The sequence below is a fragment of the Stegostoma tigrinum genome, chromosome 6 (assembly GCF_030684315.1).
Source record: "Stegostoma tigrinum isolate sSteTig4 chromosome 6, sSteTig4.hap1, whole genome shotgun sequence".
NCBI classification, from domain to species: Eukaryota; Metazoa; Chordata; class Chondrichthyes; order Orectolobiformes; family Stegostomatidae; genus Stegostoma; species Stegostoma tigrinum.
In genome coordinates, this window is record NC_081359.1 from 13,971,805 (window position 1) to 13,991,189 (window position 19,385).

General features: G+C 42.9%; 1 protein-coding gene across 4 annotated transcripts in view; it reads right to left on the reverse strand.

Moving 5' to 3' along the window:
• The window catches only part of LOC125453209 (rho guanine nucleotide exchange factor 7-like), a 123,403-nt gene extending 105,782 nt beyond the window's left edge, over positions 1 to 17,621 (reverse strand). For all 4 annotated transcript variants that reach the window (XM_059646440.1, XM_059646439.1, XM_059646442.1 and 1 more), the window contains exons 1-2: positions 17,061 to 17,621; positions 2,746 to 2,829 (exon numbers count right to left, since the gene is read on the reverse strand). In XM_059646440.1, the coding sequence (XP_059502423.1) occupies positions 2,746 to 2,829; positions 17,061 to 17,225 (249 nt within the window). In that variant the 5' untranslated portion in view covers positions 17,226 to 17,621. The remainder of the gene's footprint in view (positions 1 to 2,745; positions 2,830 to 17,060) is intronic.
• Between the last annotated feature and the right edge of the window lie 1,764 nt (positions 17,622 to 19,385).

Sequence of the window (19,385 nt, forward strand, 5' to 3'; positions counted from 1 at the left end):
CTGTTTCAATAGCTGGCATTCCAGAGTGTCTTGCACACCTCAGGATATTCCAAAACAATTCATAACCAATGAATTATCAGTCGGGTGTTAAAAATGCATGGAAACTAATGTAGCATCCAATTTGTACATAGCAGTATCTCACAAATAGAAAATATGAGATGAAATGAGAGGATGTAATGGTTTGCCACTAGTGTTGGGGATGATACTAGCAATGACAGCGAGAGAAAGAGTGCTTGGAGTATACAATTCCATTTTTTTCCCTTTTTTTCAAGAATTTCTTAGTTTCCTGCCTGAGTTTCCCTTTATGTAAAATACACTGTCTGTATAACCCTGTGTTAAGCCATTCCTTCAACTTTCCACCTGAAATCTTCTCCTGACCATGCTGCGTCTGCCCAATGTTTCACCCACCGTACCTCTGGTACCAAGTACAACAGAGAGACCTCATCTATCCATGACAAATTTTATGTTGACTTATATTTCCACCATATCTATAATATGTAAATCCACACAGTCCATCAGCAGCTTTTCCCTTGTTGTCTTTGCCTTTTGCAGTTCCATTAAAAACAACAGTTTCTTTATCACTGGATCAGGCCGCAATAGTTCCAAAATAAATTGGAAATGATTAACCAATAACAATTAGTAGTACAGCCCAACTGGGAGACTGAACATTCAATCCTACCCAACCATTAAATATATTAAGTGACAGACAACTTGTTCAGTAACTCCACATCTTCAAAACACACCACTCAAACAGGTTTCAGGTACCTGGATCTCACACCAAAGCCATCTATTAAAGACCACGTTTTACTCAAAACACTTAGAAGCCCCTGCTGAAATGCTCTTCTTTAGTTTACTACCTATTGTAGCCCAATCACTATGGGAAATCTCTCTCTCTCCAAAATAAAAGGTGCTCTATAAATATGCTGGTTCAGAGTACACAAGTCCACTCAAATCACATCACATATCACAGTGATTATCAAAAGTTCCCCTTAAAGACAACAGCAACACTTCAATTTTTAAAAAATCTGTGAAAGCTGAAAATTGGATTGCGAAAACCAAAAATGCTGGAGAAACTCAGCAGGTCTCAAGCATTTGAAGAGAGAAAAACAATTAGCCTTTCAAGTCACGGGACCCTGTCAGAATTTGTAATGGCTGAGAAAGGGTGGTTTTTATGCTGATGATAGTATGGGGATAAGGAGTGAATAGAATATGTGAAGATCATGGGGGTGAGGGTTGGTGGGGGGAGGGGGAGAGAAAGAGAGAGAAAGAGAGAGAGAGAGAGAGAGAGAGAGAGAGATAGAGAGAGAGAGAAAAGAGGGAAACAAAGAGATTACTAGTCATAAACCAAGAGAGATTAATGCCAGGTTGGCCGGTAATGAGAAGTGTAAATGGGTTGATAATGCTGGGGGTAACCCATACACAACAGGTCATGGCATGGGGGTAGTTACCAAATACGAAGGAGGGCGTTCACGTTTTGAAACTATAAAATTCAATAAATTCAAGAGTCCTGAAAGCTGTAAGGTGCCTGGGTAGAAGATGAGCTGTTGTTCCTCCAGCTTGCTTTGAACCTCATCGGAGTATTGCAACAAGCCCGTTGGCAATGGGAACACAGTGGTGATTTGAAGTGGCAGGCAACTAGAAGCTTAAGGTCATTTTTGCAGACAGAACTTAAGCATTCAGCAAAGTGGTCACCCCAGCCAGCATTTTGTCTCCCCAGTGTAGGGGAGACCACAAGGTGAGCAGTGAATACAGCAGACTAGACCGAATGAGGTGTAGGTAAATCCCTGTTTCATCTGAAAGGCATGTTCAAGGTCTTGGATAGTGAGGATGGAGGAGATAAAAGGGAAAGTGTTACACCTTCTGCAATTGCATGGGAAGGCACTTTGTGGGTGTTTGTAAGTGTTGGGACTGGAGGAGGAGAGAATCAGAGTGTTCTGGAGAGAACAGTCCCTCTGGAATGGCAACAAAGGAATGGAGTGCATGTCTGGTGATGGCATCCTGCTGGAGGTGGCAGATTGGTGAGGTTGAAAAGCAAAGGCCAGGGGACCATATCGATATTGAGGGAAGAGAAGAGGCGAGGGCAGAAATGCATGGAATGGGTTGGACACAGCTATGGGTTCTGTCAACCGAGATGGCAGGGAACTCTCTATTGAGGAAAGAGTGGACATTTTTGAGGCCCCTCTGTGAAAGGTGGCATCATTTCAACAGTTCAGAGTCTGTGAAATCGAGATGGTGGATTGGAGGATTAGGAACACTGTGATTCACTGACATTCACAAAATAAAAGGACAGCATGAATTTCTCAACTCTTGCTTCAAACAGCGAAGTACAATTGATGTCAGAAAACAATCAATATTTTCACCACTTCTAAAAAACAACCTTTATTTATGTGGCACCTTTCAAACAGTTTAAAAAAAATCTGCTTCACAGTAGCTGAACAAAATATGGCACTGAACCATTTAAGGAGATCTAACAATGAAAAACACAATAAAAGAGATGGGTTTTATGGATGGATGTAAACATTCTTTCCCACTCCCCTGGCTCTCTCTTCTCTCTGCACCAGCACTTTATTCCTGCTTAAATCCACCCAATCTTTAGCAGCTCTGTCTCTCCCTACACCCACCTACTCCAGATATGACCTCAGTCAGTACTCTGCCATCCCTTTTTACTTGCCAATTAATCTCAAAGAAAAACCACATTTTACTCTACCCAGTCTGGCACATGTGGTGAACAAATGACACACTGACCTCCACGCGAAGCGCCCCACAGCCTTTCAAAAACTCTTTGATGTTGCTCAGACATTCTGCTTCGGATTTGGGGTCCTGATGTATCTAAAGAATGAATACAAGAGTAGAATTAGAGCACAGAACATGAGCACCCAACGTTAGCTTAAGATCACGTGCGTTGAACATAAATCTCACAAGCCAAACTCCACACCCAGCGGATACATGGTGCACAGGAATATGGAAAGGACACAGGGCACCAAAGAATCCCACACTCAAAACAAGCTTGCAAAATACAGCCTTGTAAAGCTTCAATAACACGATGCAACTACCTACATTCATATGGCACCTTTACCCCATTAAAGTGTCCCAAAGCACTTCACAGGAATGCTTCCAAATGAACAGGCACATGGGGAGATTTTTGGATGGATCAGAGTTACTGTATGTGATTTGATGCCAACAACCACAACTTTGTAATGACAAGGCGTGGAGCTGGATGAACACAGCAGGCCAAGCAACATGAGAGGAGCAGGAAGGCTGACTTTTTGGGCCGAGATCGTTCTTCAGAAACCCATTTTCTAAATAAGGGTCTAGGCCCAAAACATCAGCCTTCCTGCTCCTCTGATGTTGCTTGGCCTGCTGTGTTCATCCAGCTCCACGTCTTTTTATCTCAGATTCTCCAGCATCTGCAGTTCCTACTATCTCTACCACCACTTTGTGTTTGGCAGTATTTGCTGTAACCATCCCCTTTCCTTGACTAGGTCTAATGGCCTGACGGTTTACAATGGGAAAGGAAATGCACTAGTGAGTGTCAGCAAGAAGAGGCTTTCATCTCAAACAAGGTGCAGTTTGTTGAATGATAGCCATCTTCATAGCAGCCATCTTTGTACCAGGCACACAAGAAGATGGTTGGAAGATGGTTGTGATTATTGGAAGTTAGTCACCTCAGCTCCAGGACATCTCTGCAAAAGCTCCTCAGGCTAATATCCTGCACCCAACACCTTCAGCTGCTTCATCAATGACCTTCCCTCCATCATACAGTCAGAGTGGGCACGTTCACTACTTTTTTGCAAAATTCACGACATCTCATACTAAAGCAGCCCACGTCCAAATGTACCAAAACCCTGACACCATCCAAAGTTGGACTGAAATGTGGCATGCAAATGTAACATGCAGAAATGTAACATTCAGGGTACACATTTAATTCTGCACAGGAAGAGGAGCTAGGCTTATTGCAAGGTTTTCAACAGGTTGCTCAAAGTAGGTTGGGGTCATTGAAGAAGAGTTTGATGGTTACAGACCGTTGAGACCATCAGTGAATAAGGATGTGAAAGACAAAAGTAGACTCCATGTTAGATTGGCTGCAGTTACCATTAATGCTGGGACAGGACTTCAGGTAAAGAGATTCTATGCAGGGACCTCCATGTGAATTCAAGAGCAGTCTGATGGCTTTGTGCTGTTAGTATTTCAGGAGATGTTCTACGAAAGGAGGCAGGGACAATCATTAACATTTGAGTGGAACTGCTGAAAATTTTATCGCTATTGCACTTTGAAGTGTATTGTGGGGTGTTCAAACACTGTTTATGACCTGTACTTGCTACATGTTAATTCTGGGTGTCCGAAATAAGTTGTTTGTCTATTTTTGATTGCATTACTCTTCTAATGCTGTTTGGTCAAATTTGCAGAGTGGTTTGCATGAAAGCAAAGATGGTCATCAAAATTGCCACCCACAAATGCATAAATGAGCCTGGATGCTTCATTTACCAGTGAGACATGTCCCTCAGTGAGAATGAATCTGCATAGGTGCGGCTGAAGTCACTACATTCCATGCGTTATAATGTCACACCAGTCAAAGCTCCAGAAGCCGCAGCAAAGGCTGGAAGCATTGGCCATTTAACCAGGCAGCACCTGATGGTGGACAAGACAGAGATAGCAGTTCCAGGCTGAATTTGGATTTGGAAAGAATACTGACAGCAGAAACTTTATCTCCACTTCACTACACAACATGTCCAAAGACTGGTCATAGGACTATCTCGCCAGTTGAAAGACAACTACATCCATCACTTGACAGCAACATAGCACTGACAGATGGGAATCTCTACAGCGGTGCACTCCTTGAATTACCTAGAGGTGACATTCCTAAAATTACAGCTTACAGTTTATTTCTCGTTTGTTCAAAATCATGGAGACTTGTGGCTTTATTCTCTTAGCAAATGTTCTGGCTCTTGCATGTTCTCTACTTTGGAAGCTATTTACTCTTAATCTGATAAAAACATTTCAACAAAATAGGGAAAGTAGGCCGTTCAGCCCTTCGAATGTATTCCACCATTCAATATTATTATGGCTGATCATTCAATTCAGCATCCTGTTCCTGCTTTCTCCCACACTGTTTGATTTCTTTAGCCTGGAAAACTACGTCTAACTCTTTCCTGAAGACATTCAATGGCTTAGCCTCAACCATTTTTTATGACAAAGAATTCCACAGTCTCACCACTCACTGGGTGAAGAAATTTCTCCTCATCTCAGTCCTAAATAACCTACTCTACGTCATTAAACTGTGACCCCTGGTTCTGGAATCCCCAGTCGTCAGGAACATTCTTCTTGCATGTATCCTGGTCTCATCCTGTCAAAGATTAATCAATGAGCTCAAGTAGGTTGTATTGTTCATTCTTTTTCTCTATGTTTGCATTTTCTCACAGGCTTTGTGGGTTTGTCATTTGAATTTTCTTCTGTGATGATAGAACTATTTTCCAGACCCTTGACCTTCCTGCACAATCACAGATTTCACAATGAGGTATGAAATTTTCAATCTTCCTTGAGACTTCTGGGAACCGTACCACTGACTGAGCCCTGGCTGTAAACTTAGCCATTCCGTAATGTTTCCAGTGTGTCCTTTCCAGGACATCTCCCTCATCTTTTGCTGTACACAACTAAGTTCTCAACAATTGTGAAATGTTGCTCAAAGTATAGGTTCTCAACCAACTTGCCAGACTTTAGACACAATATCAATAAATGGTATCAAATGATAACTGTCAGTCTTTTTTTCTGGTCAAATGTGATTGAGCCTTGAATTCTGCTTGTTAAGCACTGGTTCTTCTCAGCCACTTTAAACTTGTTTTTTAAGTCAACATTGCTCATCTCAAGATCCCTTCTTCTTTTTTGGGTTCTACTATGAGTCTTGGAACCATAATGAAATCTTTGATTATTTGCCCCTTGGCCAGTTGTTCAAGGACTGTTTTCTCCTGGACCAGTTGTTTTCTGGCTGGCTTATTTCTGGACAGATGTGGAATATGCTCGACTCTCTTGACCTGATCACTATACTTCGCAACCACTTGAACTTTCTCCGCTTTAAAAGGGTTGAAGCCAAACTAAAACCTGCATGCGCATAGTTGGATTTCTTGATTATGAATTATGAATATATTCTTGACCATCTTACATGTTTTAATGTTGCAGTGTTACTAGTAGTAAATTTTTAATGTGGAGGATTGTTCCAGGCAGATATTGAAAACATGTCTGCATGCTGTAGATTTTGTTTCTTTACCAATGGTACACAATTTGATAAAACAGTGACACTCATCTCATCAGGCCTAAAAGTAAGACAATGTTGTTTGACATAAACAGGTTCTGCTAAAAACTAGTTGGTTGGATGACCAATTTCCTCTGCATTGAGTGTCCCTTCCAGTGCCTGTGGCTGTCCTCGGAGAACATTTTTGAATATGGAACCACCTGACTTTTGGCTGCCTCATAACTGTGTCTTACACTTTCTGGAAGTAAGCTAAAGCTTTTCAGATATAGAACTCTCTTTTAATAACTGGACACTGCTTTTGCCTGTGAAGTTTCTTGTTCCAGAGTGCTAACACTGACTCTTAGTACCTGTCATCTTTCCAACTCTGTGTTGACTTGTCACATGTATTCTTATGGTTGTAATATTTGAATGGATTCTGTTGCACTCCAGTGATAACATCTTTCTCCTCTTCATATATTTATGTTATTCTTTCTGTTTCTAGCACAATCTGAGTAGGTTCCTCTAAAATCAAATCTTCTCTGGACTCTAATAAAACTGACAGACTCATCAGAAATTCCAACTACAATTCTGTCTGCTATTAGTTCTGATTTCAAAGTTCATACTCTCAGTTATCCACTAATCCAAAGAGATCTTAATTCAGTTATTCACTGATCCACCCAATGTTAAGCTCTTCTGTTAAATTTTACACTTTCAAGATTTTCATTTGTACTCAGATTAAAGTCTAAAGTTATAGAACCTCAACAGAAGTAGCTGTGCCTTCCTTTATGATTTGATGAGCTATGATGTCATCAATTTAAGTTCTTTCTAATACAATGGTGCATTTTCTTGTTCAGCTTGTGATTTACTGTCTTGCTTGATTTCTACTCTACTACTACTGTCACTTTATATGCGCCATTACGCCAACTACCATTAACATTTGGTTGGGATAGTTTGTTGTCAACATCCTTGACTGGGTCTAAGGGACTACTCAGTTTACATTGGTATAAAAAATATCCTTAAGTAAGCCTTAATGAAAGGGGGCTTTTGTCCTAAACATTTCTGAAGCAGGGTCCCAACCTGGAACTTCAACTTTCCTGCTCCTCTGATGCTGCCTGGCCTGATGTGCTCCTCCAACCTCACACTATGTTATCTCCGACTCCCAGCATCTGCAGTTCTTGCTATCTCGCAGTTCGTTGTATGGTACTATTCATGCACAAATTATATTAGTCAGGTTGACATTGTTCTTAAGACAATTGGGAGATCTGTGGATAAGATCTTCCCCTTACAAGTTCCTAAGCTGTTTTGCCTTTTTTCTACCAAAGACGTAATGACATCATCCAATTGGGTAGAGTTTAGTTCAATCTCCAAACTTAAGGCATTTAGATAAGTTACCGTACACAAGAGTTACAGAAGTAGAGCTTAAGAAGTGTCTTAAAGGAGAAATGTTTATGGAATGAATTCCAGAGGTAGGGCCAAGTAACGAAAGGTACCGTTGCCAACGGTGTAGTAATGAAAGCTGAGAATGTACAGAAGGTTCAAATTGGGCAGTTGCAGAGATCCAAGAGTCATGGGGCCGCTAAGGAATGCATCTTTCATCGAAACCCAAAATCAGACGTGGACTGACCTGCCACAATATTTCCAGAATTTACTGTTTGATTCCAATACTTCAGAAAGTGGCTCATTATAACGTAGCCCACTGTGGTTCACGGAAATTTTTACACCATTAATTAGACAATGATATTTCGAATGGATCATGATTTTTTACTTTTTGACGGATTTTTGGCAGAAAATCAAGAACCTGACGTTAAATAGTCAGCACTGTGCAGCCAAAAAGCAGGCTGCACAAAAGTCAGGAGATGGGGTGGGGGGGGGTGGGGGAGGACTAAATTTTTCCTGGAACTTCACATCTGACACGTAACATTCGAGAAACAACATATTTATCTGAAGAGTCATTCAAGTAAGAACAAAAACTGCACAAATCCTGCTTTTTCAGAGCACCTTGTACACCTATCTGCTGTCAAAATTCTTCCCCTATGGAGCTGGTGCAGCTTTATAAAGGAACAAGAGGAGGCTATTACACCCCTCCAGCCTGTTGCACCATTTCTTGAACACAGTATTGTCCTTTTAGTTTGTTTACACTGAGGCCATACTGTTGTTTTCCACGCTTTGAATCCTTCACAAATGAATTGGAAATCACAGCTGTGAAAATCAAAAATCACAAAAGTATCCTCAAAATATGCAAATGGAAACAAAGGAAATTTCTCTCATTTCCTACAGACAAAGGGGGTGGCCATGGGTACACGCATGGGCCCAAGCTGCGCCTGCCTCTTTATAGGTTACGTGGAGCAATCCCTCTTCCATACCTACGCTGGCCCCAAACCCGATCTCTTCCTCCGTTACATCGATGACTGTATCGGCTAGGCTTCGTGCTCCCACGAGGAGCTCGAACAGTTCATCCACTTCATTAACACATTCCACTCCAACCTTAAGTTCATCTGGACTATCTCTGATACCTCTCTCCCCTTCCTGGACCTGTCTCGTCATCTCTGGCATCCACCTGGAAATCAATATCCATTTAAAGCCCAATGACTCTCACAGCTACCCAGAATACACCACCACTCACCCACCTTCATGCAAAAATGCCATCCCCTATTCCCAATTCCTTTGCTTCTGCCGCGTCTGCTCCCGAGATGAGGCATTCCATTCCGGGACATCCCAGATGTCCTTGTTTTTCAAGGACCGCAACTTCCCCTCCACAGTGGTCAAAAACACTCTTGGCCGTGTCTCTCGCTTTTCCCGCAACACATCCCTCCCACGCCCTCCCCACAATAACAATTAAAACAGAATCCCCCTCATCCTCACGTACCACCTCACTAACGTCCGGATCCAACACATCATCCACCGACACTTCCTCCATCTGCAATCTGACCCCACTACCAAAGACATTTTTCTCTCCCCACCCTTATCTGCTTTCCGGAGGGACCACTCTCTCCGTGACTCCCACATCCGCTCCACACTCTCCACCAGCCTCACCACACCCGGCAACTGCAGGAAGTGCGACACCTGCCCCTACACCTCCCCCCTCATCCCAATCCCAGGCCCCAAGAAGACTTTCCACACATCAAGCAGATGTTCACTTGCACATCTGTTAATGTGATATACGGTATCCGCTGTTCCCGTTGCGGCCTCCTCTACATCAGGGAAACCAAGTCGGGGCTTGGGGATCACTTTGTGGAACACCTATGCTTGGTTCGCGACAAACAACTGCACGTCCCAGTTACAAACCATTTCAACTCCCCCTCCCACCCCTTGGATGACATGTCCAGCCTGGGCCTCCTGCAGTGCCACAATGAAGCTACCTAAAGTTTGCAGGAACAGCATCTGATATTTCACTTGGGAACCCTGCAGCCCAATGGTATCAACGTGGACTTAACAAGCTTCAAAATCTCCCCTCCCCCAGCCACATCCCAGAACCAGCCCAGCTTGTCCCCGCCTCCCTAACCTGTCCGTCCTTCCTCCCATCTATCCACTCCTCCCACCTCAAGCAACACACCCCCACCCTTGTACCCACCAGCCTCATCCCACCTCCTTGACTTCTCCGTCCTCCCTGGACTGATCTATCCCCACCCTAACTCCCTATTTACACTCACGTATACTGGCTCCACCCCCGCCTCTTTGACCTGTCTGACTCCTCTCCACCTTCTGCTCCTCTATCCATTTTCCATCCGCCTCCCCCTCTCTCTATTTATTTCAGAAGCCCCCTTCCCTTCCCCATTTCTGAAGAAGGGTCCAGACCCAAAATATTAGGTTTCCTCCTTGGCCTGCTGTGACCATCCAGCTCTGGGCCTTGTTACCTCAGATCTTCCTGCATCGGCAGTTCCTACTATCTCTGAACCAAAGATTTATAACACGTGATTATCATTTGAGAATTTTACTTTTTAAAAAGCAGATGCAGATGGATTCTGGATTCAGTTCAGTGAAGATAACTTCTTTAAGAAACAAGACATCAGGAAGTTATTTGGAACAGTAACCCAAATACATCATTTCCAGGAAAGCATGTGACTAGTTTAAGTGCCTCATAAAATACCTGTGGTGTTAATTGACACAACTTTTGAACTGTTGTCTTTAAGAAAGACAGAGAAAGCAGATTAGGGGCTGCCAGTTTAGTCTGCCTCAAGTTTACAGTTCAGGAAAGAGTTTTCATCCAAGCAGTAAGGTACAGCTTATGGAGTTTCCAAGCTGTGAGAGTTTGTGAACAAGTTTTCATGTTGTCAAAACTGAGGGGAGGTTCAGGCCAGCAGAACTGGAAAGTAGTCGTAAAATTATCTTAGGTATCCAAGGAAGAGTACTGGAAAGAATTTAAAAATAAATTAACGTGTTGAAATTGGAATGATATTTTCTTGGGATTAAAAGATTGTAAAAGATTTTGCTGAGAAACAAGATGAAACAGGACGAGATAGTAGGAACTGCAGATACTGGGGAATCTGAGGTAATAAAGTGTCGACCCCAAAAGTCTAGGCCTGAAACATCAGCCTTCCGGCTCCTCTCATGCTGCTATGTTCATCCAACTCTACACTTTGTTATCTTTGAAACAGGTTGAGATTTTGTTAGTTATCCTAAGATCTTTAAGCAAAGATCTTAGCAAAGATTTGTAGCTCAGATTGTGGGTGAGGATGCTGACTTGTTCGCCGAAATGGTTTTCTTCATTCAGACATTTCATCACCATGCTCGTAATATCATCAGTGAGGCCTCCATTGAAGCGATTCTACTCTGCTTGGAATTTATACTGTCTGATCTTTATGGTACTCGTGTCATTTCCAGTTTTGATCTCTATGGCTTTCTATATGGGGCCCAATTCTATATGTTTGTTGATTACGTATGGGTCGAGAACCATGCCTCCAGCAATTCCCATGCAAGTTCATGTTTGGCCTGGGCTACTATGGCTACATTGTCCAAGTTAAACTGATGGCCTTCATTGTCCAAGTGTATTGATATTAAGAAAGTTCACCATGTCATTTATACACGAACATCAACTCACAGAAAAACAACGTGACGAATTTTCCTTAACATCAGTTTAACTGGGACAACATAGCCATAGTAGCCCAGGCCAAACACAGGCATGCACAGGAATCGTTAGAGGCATGGTTCTCAACCCATAATGCTGTCAACAAACATACAGAATTGGGCCCCATATACAAACCCATGCAGAACAAAACGGGAAATGACACAAATACCATAACAGACCAGATGGTATAAATTCCAAGCGGAGAACAACATCACTTCTTCAGAGGCCTCACTGATGATTTGACCCGATATGGTGACGAAACTTCTGAATGGGAACAAACCTATTTTAAGGTCTTTCTAAATTATCATAAATATATTGCATTTTTATTTTCTCCAATAAACCTGTGTTTTTATGTTAATGCATATTAGCGGCCTTATGTAAATCTATTTAATGACTAATCAACCTGATAACCAACTGCAAAAATTAAACTTATGACCTATCAAACCAGATTTCAATCTGGGATCTGCTTTGTCCAGTATTACCATCAGCTGGAATCATAACAACACAGATCAGGCATTGCTGAAAAACAGAATAGGCTCCTGCCATTTCTCTGTGCAAGTATCAACAAAATAGATCATGACCACAGAACTTTGATGTTAAAATCCATGACAAGCAAGAACAAAGCACTAACTATACAGCTGCATATATCTTTAGGCCTGCCCTTCATCCCTCACACCTCAAAATTTAGGCACAGTATCTCATCTTACAAATGCTGAATCCTGCAATGTATCAAAAATACTAGACTGAAAAGTCAAAGACCAAAAAAGCTTCACAGTCAATGTAAAGGAATAGTCACTGCCTTAATGTACAAAACATAGCAGCCAATTGAGTACAGTATATCCCACAGGCAGTAATAAGATACATGACCAGCTTATTTTTTCTTTAATTTTGCTACCTATGTCCTTGCTAGGTCAAATCAAGCAAGCAGACAAGCATTTTAATGCAATAAAGCCGGAACTGTCAGCCAATGGGTATATTTGTGAGACAGTGACTGGTTCAGTCAACAAGGTACACAATTCCATCATCCATGTTCATCATCATTTTCTCCAAAGGAAACAAATTCCTTTTTGATTAACAGAATCCACGAATACATATACTCATTTTAGCAGAGCACTGGAATAAATGCAATCCAATAAATCAGTGAGTAACACCAACTGGGGTTATGGCAACATCAGATTAGCCACAGATACTAATTTTAGTCATGAACACCTCACACTGACAGAAAAGTAAACTTCACATGTGCACGCCCACTGAAACATCTCTCAACTTGCACTCTTCAACTACTGCCAAATTACAATTACACACTGTTTTTCATTTTTATGAAAAAGTGCACAGAAATGGCTGAGGTCACACGTATGCACTTCCCAGATATACCGAGATCACAAGATCAACAACAGCATCTGCAACTCATTGTTTCATGGTTAATTAGACATGAAATTAGCCACAGCAGAACTCCCAATAGCTTCGTGATACACTAGACAATGCCGGCTAAAAAGAATTAACTCATTGATTGGATGACTGTTTTATGACAAATGGAATCCCTATCCCATCCATCGGTAAACTGCCTTCAAGAAATTTGATTCCACCTTCTTTTTGCTGAACCCTTATTTCCTCCACCATTCCTGCACCTCCACGAATCTCAAGCGAGTTTGAAGTTTGAATCTTCCTCCCTTTTCCAAAAGGCTCTTAACTTTTTACCTTCCAATGAAAGAGTTGAAGGAAACGGTATCTAGTCCCCTCCAACTTTTCCATGACCTCAAATCTTTCTGTGTCATAACATTTCTCGCTGGTTCATCACTGCTCAAATGTTTGAAACTTCTTTGAATTTTCTGCTTCAGTTCTTCAGCTGCAAAAGTACTGTACAATCTCCTCTTCCCTACATCCCAAATCAACATTCAGTTCCTCTAGGTCTACAGCATATGTTCAGAGAGAAAACCAGAGTTAACACTTGTTTCAAGTCTATGACACTCAGATCCTAGAGACCTGCTGAGTTTCTCCCGCATTCTCTTCATTTGTTTCAGATTTCAAGTAACTGCAGTATTTTGCCTTTATTTAGCTCCTCTAACTCTCTTTTCAAATTATGCAGCTCTTCATCTTCCTAAATTCTTGCTTCCTGCAGTCTTCCTTAAACTTAAATTCCAATCCGTTCAGTTATTTTCTTGCCAATTTGTGACTGACCTTTACTCCATGGCTTTGTTATGTTGCACTGAAGGCAGTGAAGGTAATAAAATAACTCACTGGAACACTGGTTTACCACCATACCGGCTCTTTGGCAAATATTATACACCTCCTTTATTGTACCACTAATGGCCATTATCCAACTTCAGACACTTCATAACACTAGAGTTCTATAAGTTAACATGATGAGTTTTGCATAGTAGGAAATTTAATGACAACAATTCATGCCACAATTTTCCATCAATTCAAATGAATTACTGGAAACGTTACCAATCACCAACCAAGACACTGACCTTCACCCCAAATACCTACAGGCATCATGTAGGCGTCTGCACAGAAACATGAAAAGGGCAATTTACCACAATCCCCTATTGTTTGACCAAACCTTTTGTTTGACTGCTGTGCACACACCTGCAGAAAACAGTATCTGATGGAGTTCAATGGCAACATTCTCATCTTTGACAAGTGCAGGTGAAAACTAGCTTGAGCTTATTATTTTCTTACTTAGTTGTCTTAATTGATTTTTAATGCAATATTTTTATCTATTAGTGGGATTACTGAATTGGAAAGTCTAAGCAGGTAAGTCAACATGTAACGTTTGATGCTGAAAGCTCCCATCCAACTGCCAGACAACACTCACAGCTCTGAACAGAGGGCTGTGGGTTCAAGAGAATTTCTTAGTACAGCACTGAGGAGGTACAGCAGTGTCAAAGGTGCCGCCCAACTGAGACCTTGTACACACTCTCCGGAGAAATTAAAAGATACTGCAGCGCTATGTTGAAATAGTCTCAGTAGTTAACAGGAAACAGTGTAGACATACATGGATCATTTTTAGGTGGCAAGTTGTGACCATTGGGAGTACAAAAGGATCAGTGCTATTTACAATCTAAGTGAATGACTTGGACAGGGGGACAAATGCACAGCTTCTGAATTTGCTGATGACACCAAGATAGGGGAGAGTGTTAGTTGTCAAGAGAAAGTTTAGAGTGTGAAAAGGAAATAGACAGGTTAAGTGAGTGGGCAAAAACCTGGCAGATGGAGCATAAAGTGGGAAAATGTGAATTTGCCAACTTTGTCATGAAAAAGAGAGAAGTGGTATGCAATTAAATTGGTAATTTGCAGAACTGCGCAGTACAGAGGCATCTGGGTGTCCTGGTACACAAGTCACAAAATGCCAGTATTCAAATACAGCAAATTTTGAAGAAGGCAAACGAAATGTTGTTCTTTATTGCAAGGGAATATAGAAGTAGGGAAGCTATACCGCAAGCTGTATGGGGCCTTGGTCAGATCTAAAGCATTCTGTACAGTTTAAACTCCTCATTTGAGAAAATTATTGCTAGATCATTAGATCCGAAGCAATTCAGAAAAGGTTCAACTGACTAATTCCTGGGATGAAAGTTTAACTTATGGAGAAAAGTCAAACACATTGGCCCTACCCCTGAAACTTGAAAAGATGAGTGGTGATCTATTTGAAGCTATAAAGGTCCTGAGGGGTCTTGATAAGGTGGATAAAGGAGGATGTTTCTAATTGCCGAACAGACTCCCTTCAGGAGACACAGCTTAAAAACAGGAAGCCTGCGTTTTAAGATGGATAGGAAGAAAAAAGTTTTTTATCAGACAATCGATAGTTTGTAATGTGCCCTTCCTTAGAAAACAGTGGACGTTGGGTCATCAAACTTAATCAAGACTGATTAATTTTTGATAGTCAAGGTTGTCACTCAGATCACCCATGATTTTTTTGAATGGTGGATCAGATTCAAGTAGCATTACAACTGTGGCCACATTTGAAACATGTATCACTGGCCGCAATGTCCTGGTGTGAACGTGAAAGTTGTGAACAGAATGATTAAAATCATTTGATTTTACTTGAGCAGTGAGAAGCAAACATTTTCCTCCCAGTTCCTTCTCATTCACCCAAATGATTTGAATCCTAGTAGGCACTGATGCTCAGTCCATCCTATACAGCTCATAAATTAAATGAAATCCAAGCTCTGTCATTAGATACAGAACCAACTCAAGATGTCAGAAATCTCAAAACATTTTGTTTGACAGACAAGCAAAATCTATTAATTAAAAATACTTTGAGACTGTGGGACTTAGTGGTCATGTAGTGTTACCTGGCAGAACATAGATCCAAACACTATGGATTAGTTTAAACAGGAATGGGAGGACCATCAGCATCTTAATTCAATTATGACTAATCTGGATCTCATTCCATCTACCCACCTTTAACCCATTTTTCTCAATATTCTTACCCAACAAAAATCAAATTGACAGAAAGAAAAAGAAAGGTTATATTTTAAATTAATGATCTTTCATCACAGCATATGCTGCCAGACCACTGTGTACTTGAATTGGTTTCTGTTTCTATTTCAGATGTTCGGCACCTGCAGCATTTTACTCCTGAAAATATAATCTACGTCAGTCTTGAAATTTACAACTGACCTCCAAGCATGACATCTTTTTGGAGAAAAAGTTCCAGCTTTTGTGTGAAATGCTTCCAGACATCATGCCTGAACAATTTAGCTCTAATCTTAGGGTTACGCCCCCTTGTTCTGAACTTCCCCAGAGGAAACAGTTTATCTCATTCTGCTCATATTGAGGCATGCTGAGGGTGTGAAAGGCTTATATAATTTAGATTAGTATATTTGCAGTTCTTTGATCACCTTAAGTATATCTATATTACCTCACTCTCATAATTATAATCATAAAACACTACAAACTTAATCTTTCATATTCAATGGAACACAAGCCAAAGTTGTAAACTCCAGGACCAGAAGATACAATACTTTAGACATCTCCCTCTCCATCCTCTACCCTGTACGTAAGGGACAGTGTTCACGAAGAGCAGCTAGAGAACCAAGAGATAATCAGTACAATGTTATAAGCCCCAGGAGAGAAGAGAGCCCTAAGAAAGTAGTGTCCCTTTTGGTGTTTGGGAGCTTTATAGAGTCTGTGGGTGAAGGGTAATAGGGGATTCACTTTGTTGCCAGATGTTTGTGCGTGCGTTTTGGGGTGGGAGTTTGCTGATATGGCATACAGTTCCTGATCTTCAGGTGGCTCAAGTGCAGTTCTCAGGGTGACGGATATGGACAGGATTAGGAGTACAGAACCTCAAGTTTAGCAATAGTGAGCTATGTCTGGACATGTGGGGTACAGGCACCTCGTATCGGCTGTACTTGGGTTAAGGGGATGGTGTTAAGGAGTGTGGGAGGGCAGTCAGATCTCCTTCAGCATGTTAACACCACAGAGCCTCTGGCACCCCATCTATGAGAATGTGGGATCTAGACATCCTGAATGGGGTAAGGAGAGTTGGGGAGCAAGACAGCCCAGAGCTGGAAAAGGACAGCGAATGATGCTGGAAGATCCCACTCTTGAGTGGGAATGGGGAGTGGAGTGGGAGAGGCCAGATCCCCACAGATGAGGGAGTAAAATAGATCCCCAGATCCCCTGGGGCGGTGCGGACAGAAAGGGACAAGACCTGTTGGGATCTGGGTGGCATTGGGGTAGAGGTATACACCGATGACACAGGTAGACGTCGGGATTGTTTTTGGGCGGGGGAGGGAGGTCAGCACCGCCAGGTTTACTCACCCTGTCGATAGATCCAGGCACCAGGCGCTCCAGGAGGCGACACAAGACCACCCCGTCCCTCAGGGAGCTCTGTAGGAAAGCCTCGGGGTCCGACACTGTTTTCTTGGGGGAATCCAGGACCCCGAGTGTAATCAGCCAAGTGACCGTCTGCTCAGCGGAGCTCATCGCTACCGATCCCCATTCACCGGGAGTGCAGGGATCCGAGCCTTGGGCCCCGGGACAACAGTCCCCTTTTCCTTCCCGGGCCCCGGGACAATCCCCGCCGCCGCCTTTTCCCAGTCCCCGCGGTTCACTGCTTCCCGAGGTCCCAGCTCCGAAGCGGCGAGCCCGGCATCACTCGGTACTGATAGAGCCGGTGTGTCTCGGAAGGGACGGCTATCGCCTGGGATCTCTCTGATCCCGTAACCTCCCTCCTTGCCCCCGGGGCGGCTCTCTTTGTTTCTCCGGGACGATCGCGGCTCCGAACCTGCCGCCCACTGCCGCCGCTCAGACTGAGCCCGAAGCCGGGTCCTGCCGCCCTCTAGTGCCGCCCGAGACCCAGCAATAGAGGAGGGCCCGGAGACCCCGACACCCGACAATTACACCCCCCCCAACTCGACAAATACCCCCCCAACCCGTCAATTACCCCCCCCCACTCGACAAATACCCCCAACCCGACAATTACCCTCCACCCCGACACCCAACAATTACCCCAACCCTCGACAATTTCTCTCCAACCCAACACCAAACAATTACCCCCACCCCGCCACCCGACAATTACTTCCTACCCCAATAACTTGCCTCCCCAAATCGACAACTACCGTCCCCACCCTGACAGTTACCCCCAACCCAATCCAACATCCATCCCCGACCAGATAACTAGTCCCTTCCTCACCCCAACAATTAACCCACCCAGACATCTACCCCTGGAAACTTACCCCGGGGTAGTTAACGGTAGTTAACATCAACTACCTCACTCGAAATAACTTCCAGTATCTCACTCCATACCCCCAAAACCCCGGCATCTCACACCCCCTCCACATCTCCCACACTCGCAACATCTAACTCCCCCACCCACATCTCATCTCACACTGTCCCCTCTGTATGGACGTTCAACCCAACCATCCCCCCCCCCCCCGCATACTTCCTTTACCTTCTCAGACCCTCCGTACCACCCATTGTCTACATATTTCCCTTTACCATCGAGGCTGTCAATGCTGGGCTGTTCACTATATGCAAAGCTGAGATAAACAGATTTTTAGTTAGTCAATATAACAAGGATTATGGGGAAAGCCAGGAAAGTGATATTCAAGACTGTCAGATTAGCCATTCAACATCCTGAGTTACTGTTGACCTGAAGCTTAACTGTACAAACCATACAAATGTCAACATGAACAGGCTATAGGCTAAGAATTCCCTGGAGACCAGACTCAATGGGCTCGACCACATAATCCAATGCTTTGTGGACGCCTCTCCACTCTCTCTTTCCTACCCACTAAGACATTTTCCTTGTTAGTCATCTCCCCAAAATAGAAATCCTCATCATCTCTGTCCTCACCGCTCTCAAACTCCTCCTGGTCATCCTCACCCTTAACCCTCCAAACCCCGAAACAATTCTCCCGTCCAAAACCCCAGTCCTCTTTCTCTTCTCTCCCCCAACCCCCCAGAAATGTTTATGAGTTAGACCAGAGACCAGTGCTAGTTCTTTTCCTGATCTAATTAGGAAACATTGTGTGGTGGTGAGTTTAAAGTTAACAATGTAAAGGGTAGAAAGAAAAACTCAATAAACCTGATACTTTTAGCTTGGCACCAAACCTCTAGATTGTTGTAAATACTCAACTGGCTGAATGCCATGGAGTTCCTCCTTGGCCAGTTATGAACAAGGAATGAATGCAAACTTGCCACAAAGGAATAAAGTTCTAGATGACTATGTAGAGTGAGAATCAGGAACTGTGTGAGATGACTTTCGCCTTCCCAATGTCTGGTTGGAGTAGGCTAGAGAACAATTGTATTGCACATGTTATCGTTAAAGGAATTTTATTTTCTAAAAAAAATCTCATGGGATGTGAACATTTCTTGCTAGGACAACATTTCTTGCACCAACTCGAGAAGTTGATGCTGAGCTACCTTCTTGAGCTGCTGAAGCCCATGGTGGTGGGTACACCTACTGTGTTGTCAGCCATTGAGTTCCAGGACTTTGACTCAATGGCACTGAAGAAACAGTGATTTAGTTCCAAGTCAAGTTGGTGTGTGCCTTGGAGTGAATTTCCAGGCAATCTTGCTCTCATGCATCCACTACCGTTATTCCATGTTTTGCAGGTTTAGAAGCTGATGTGAAAGGAGACT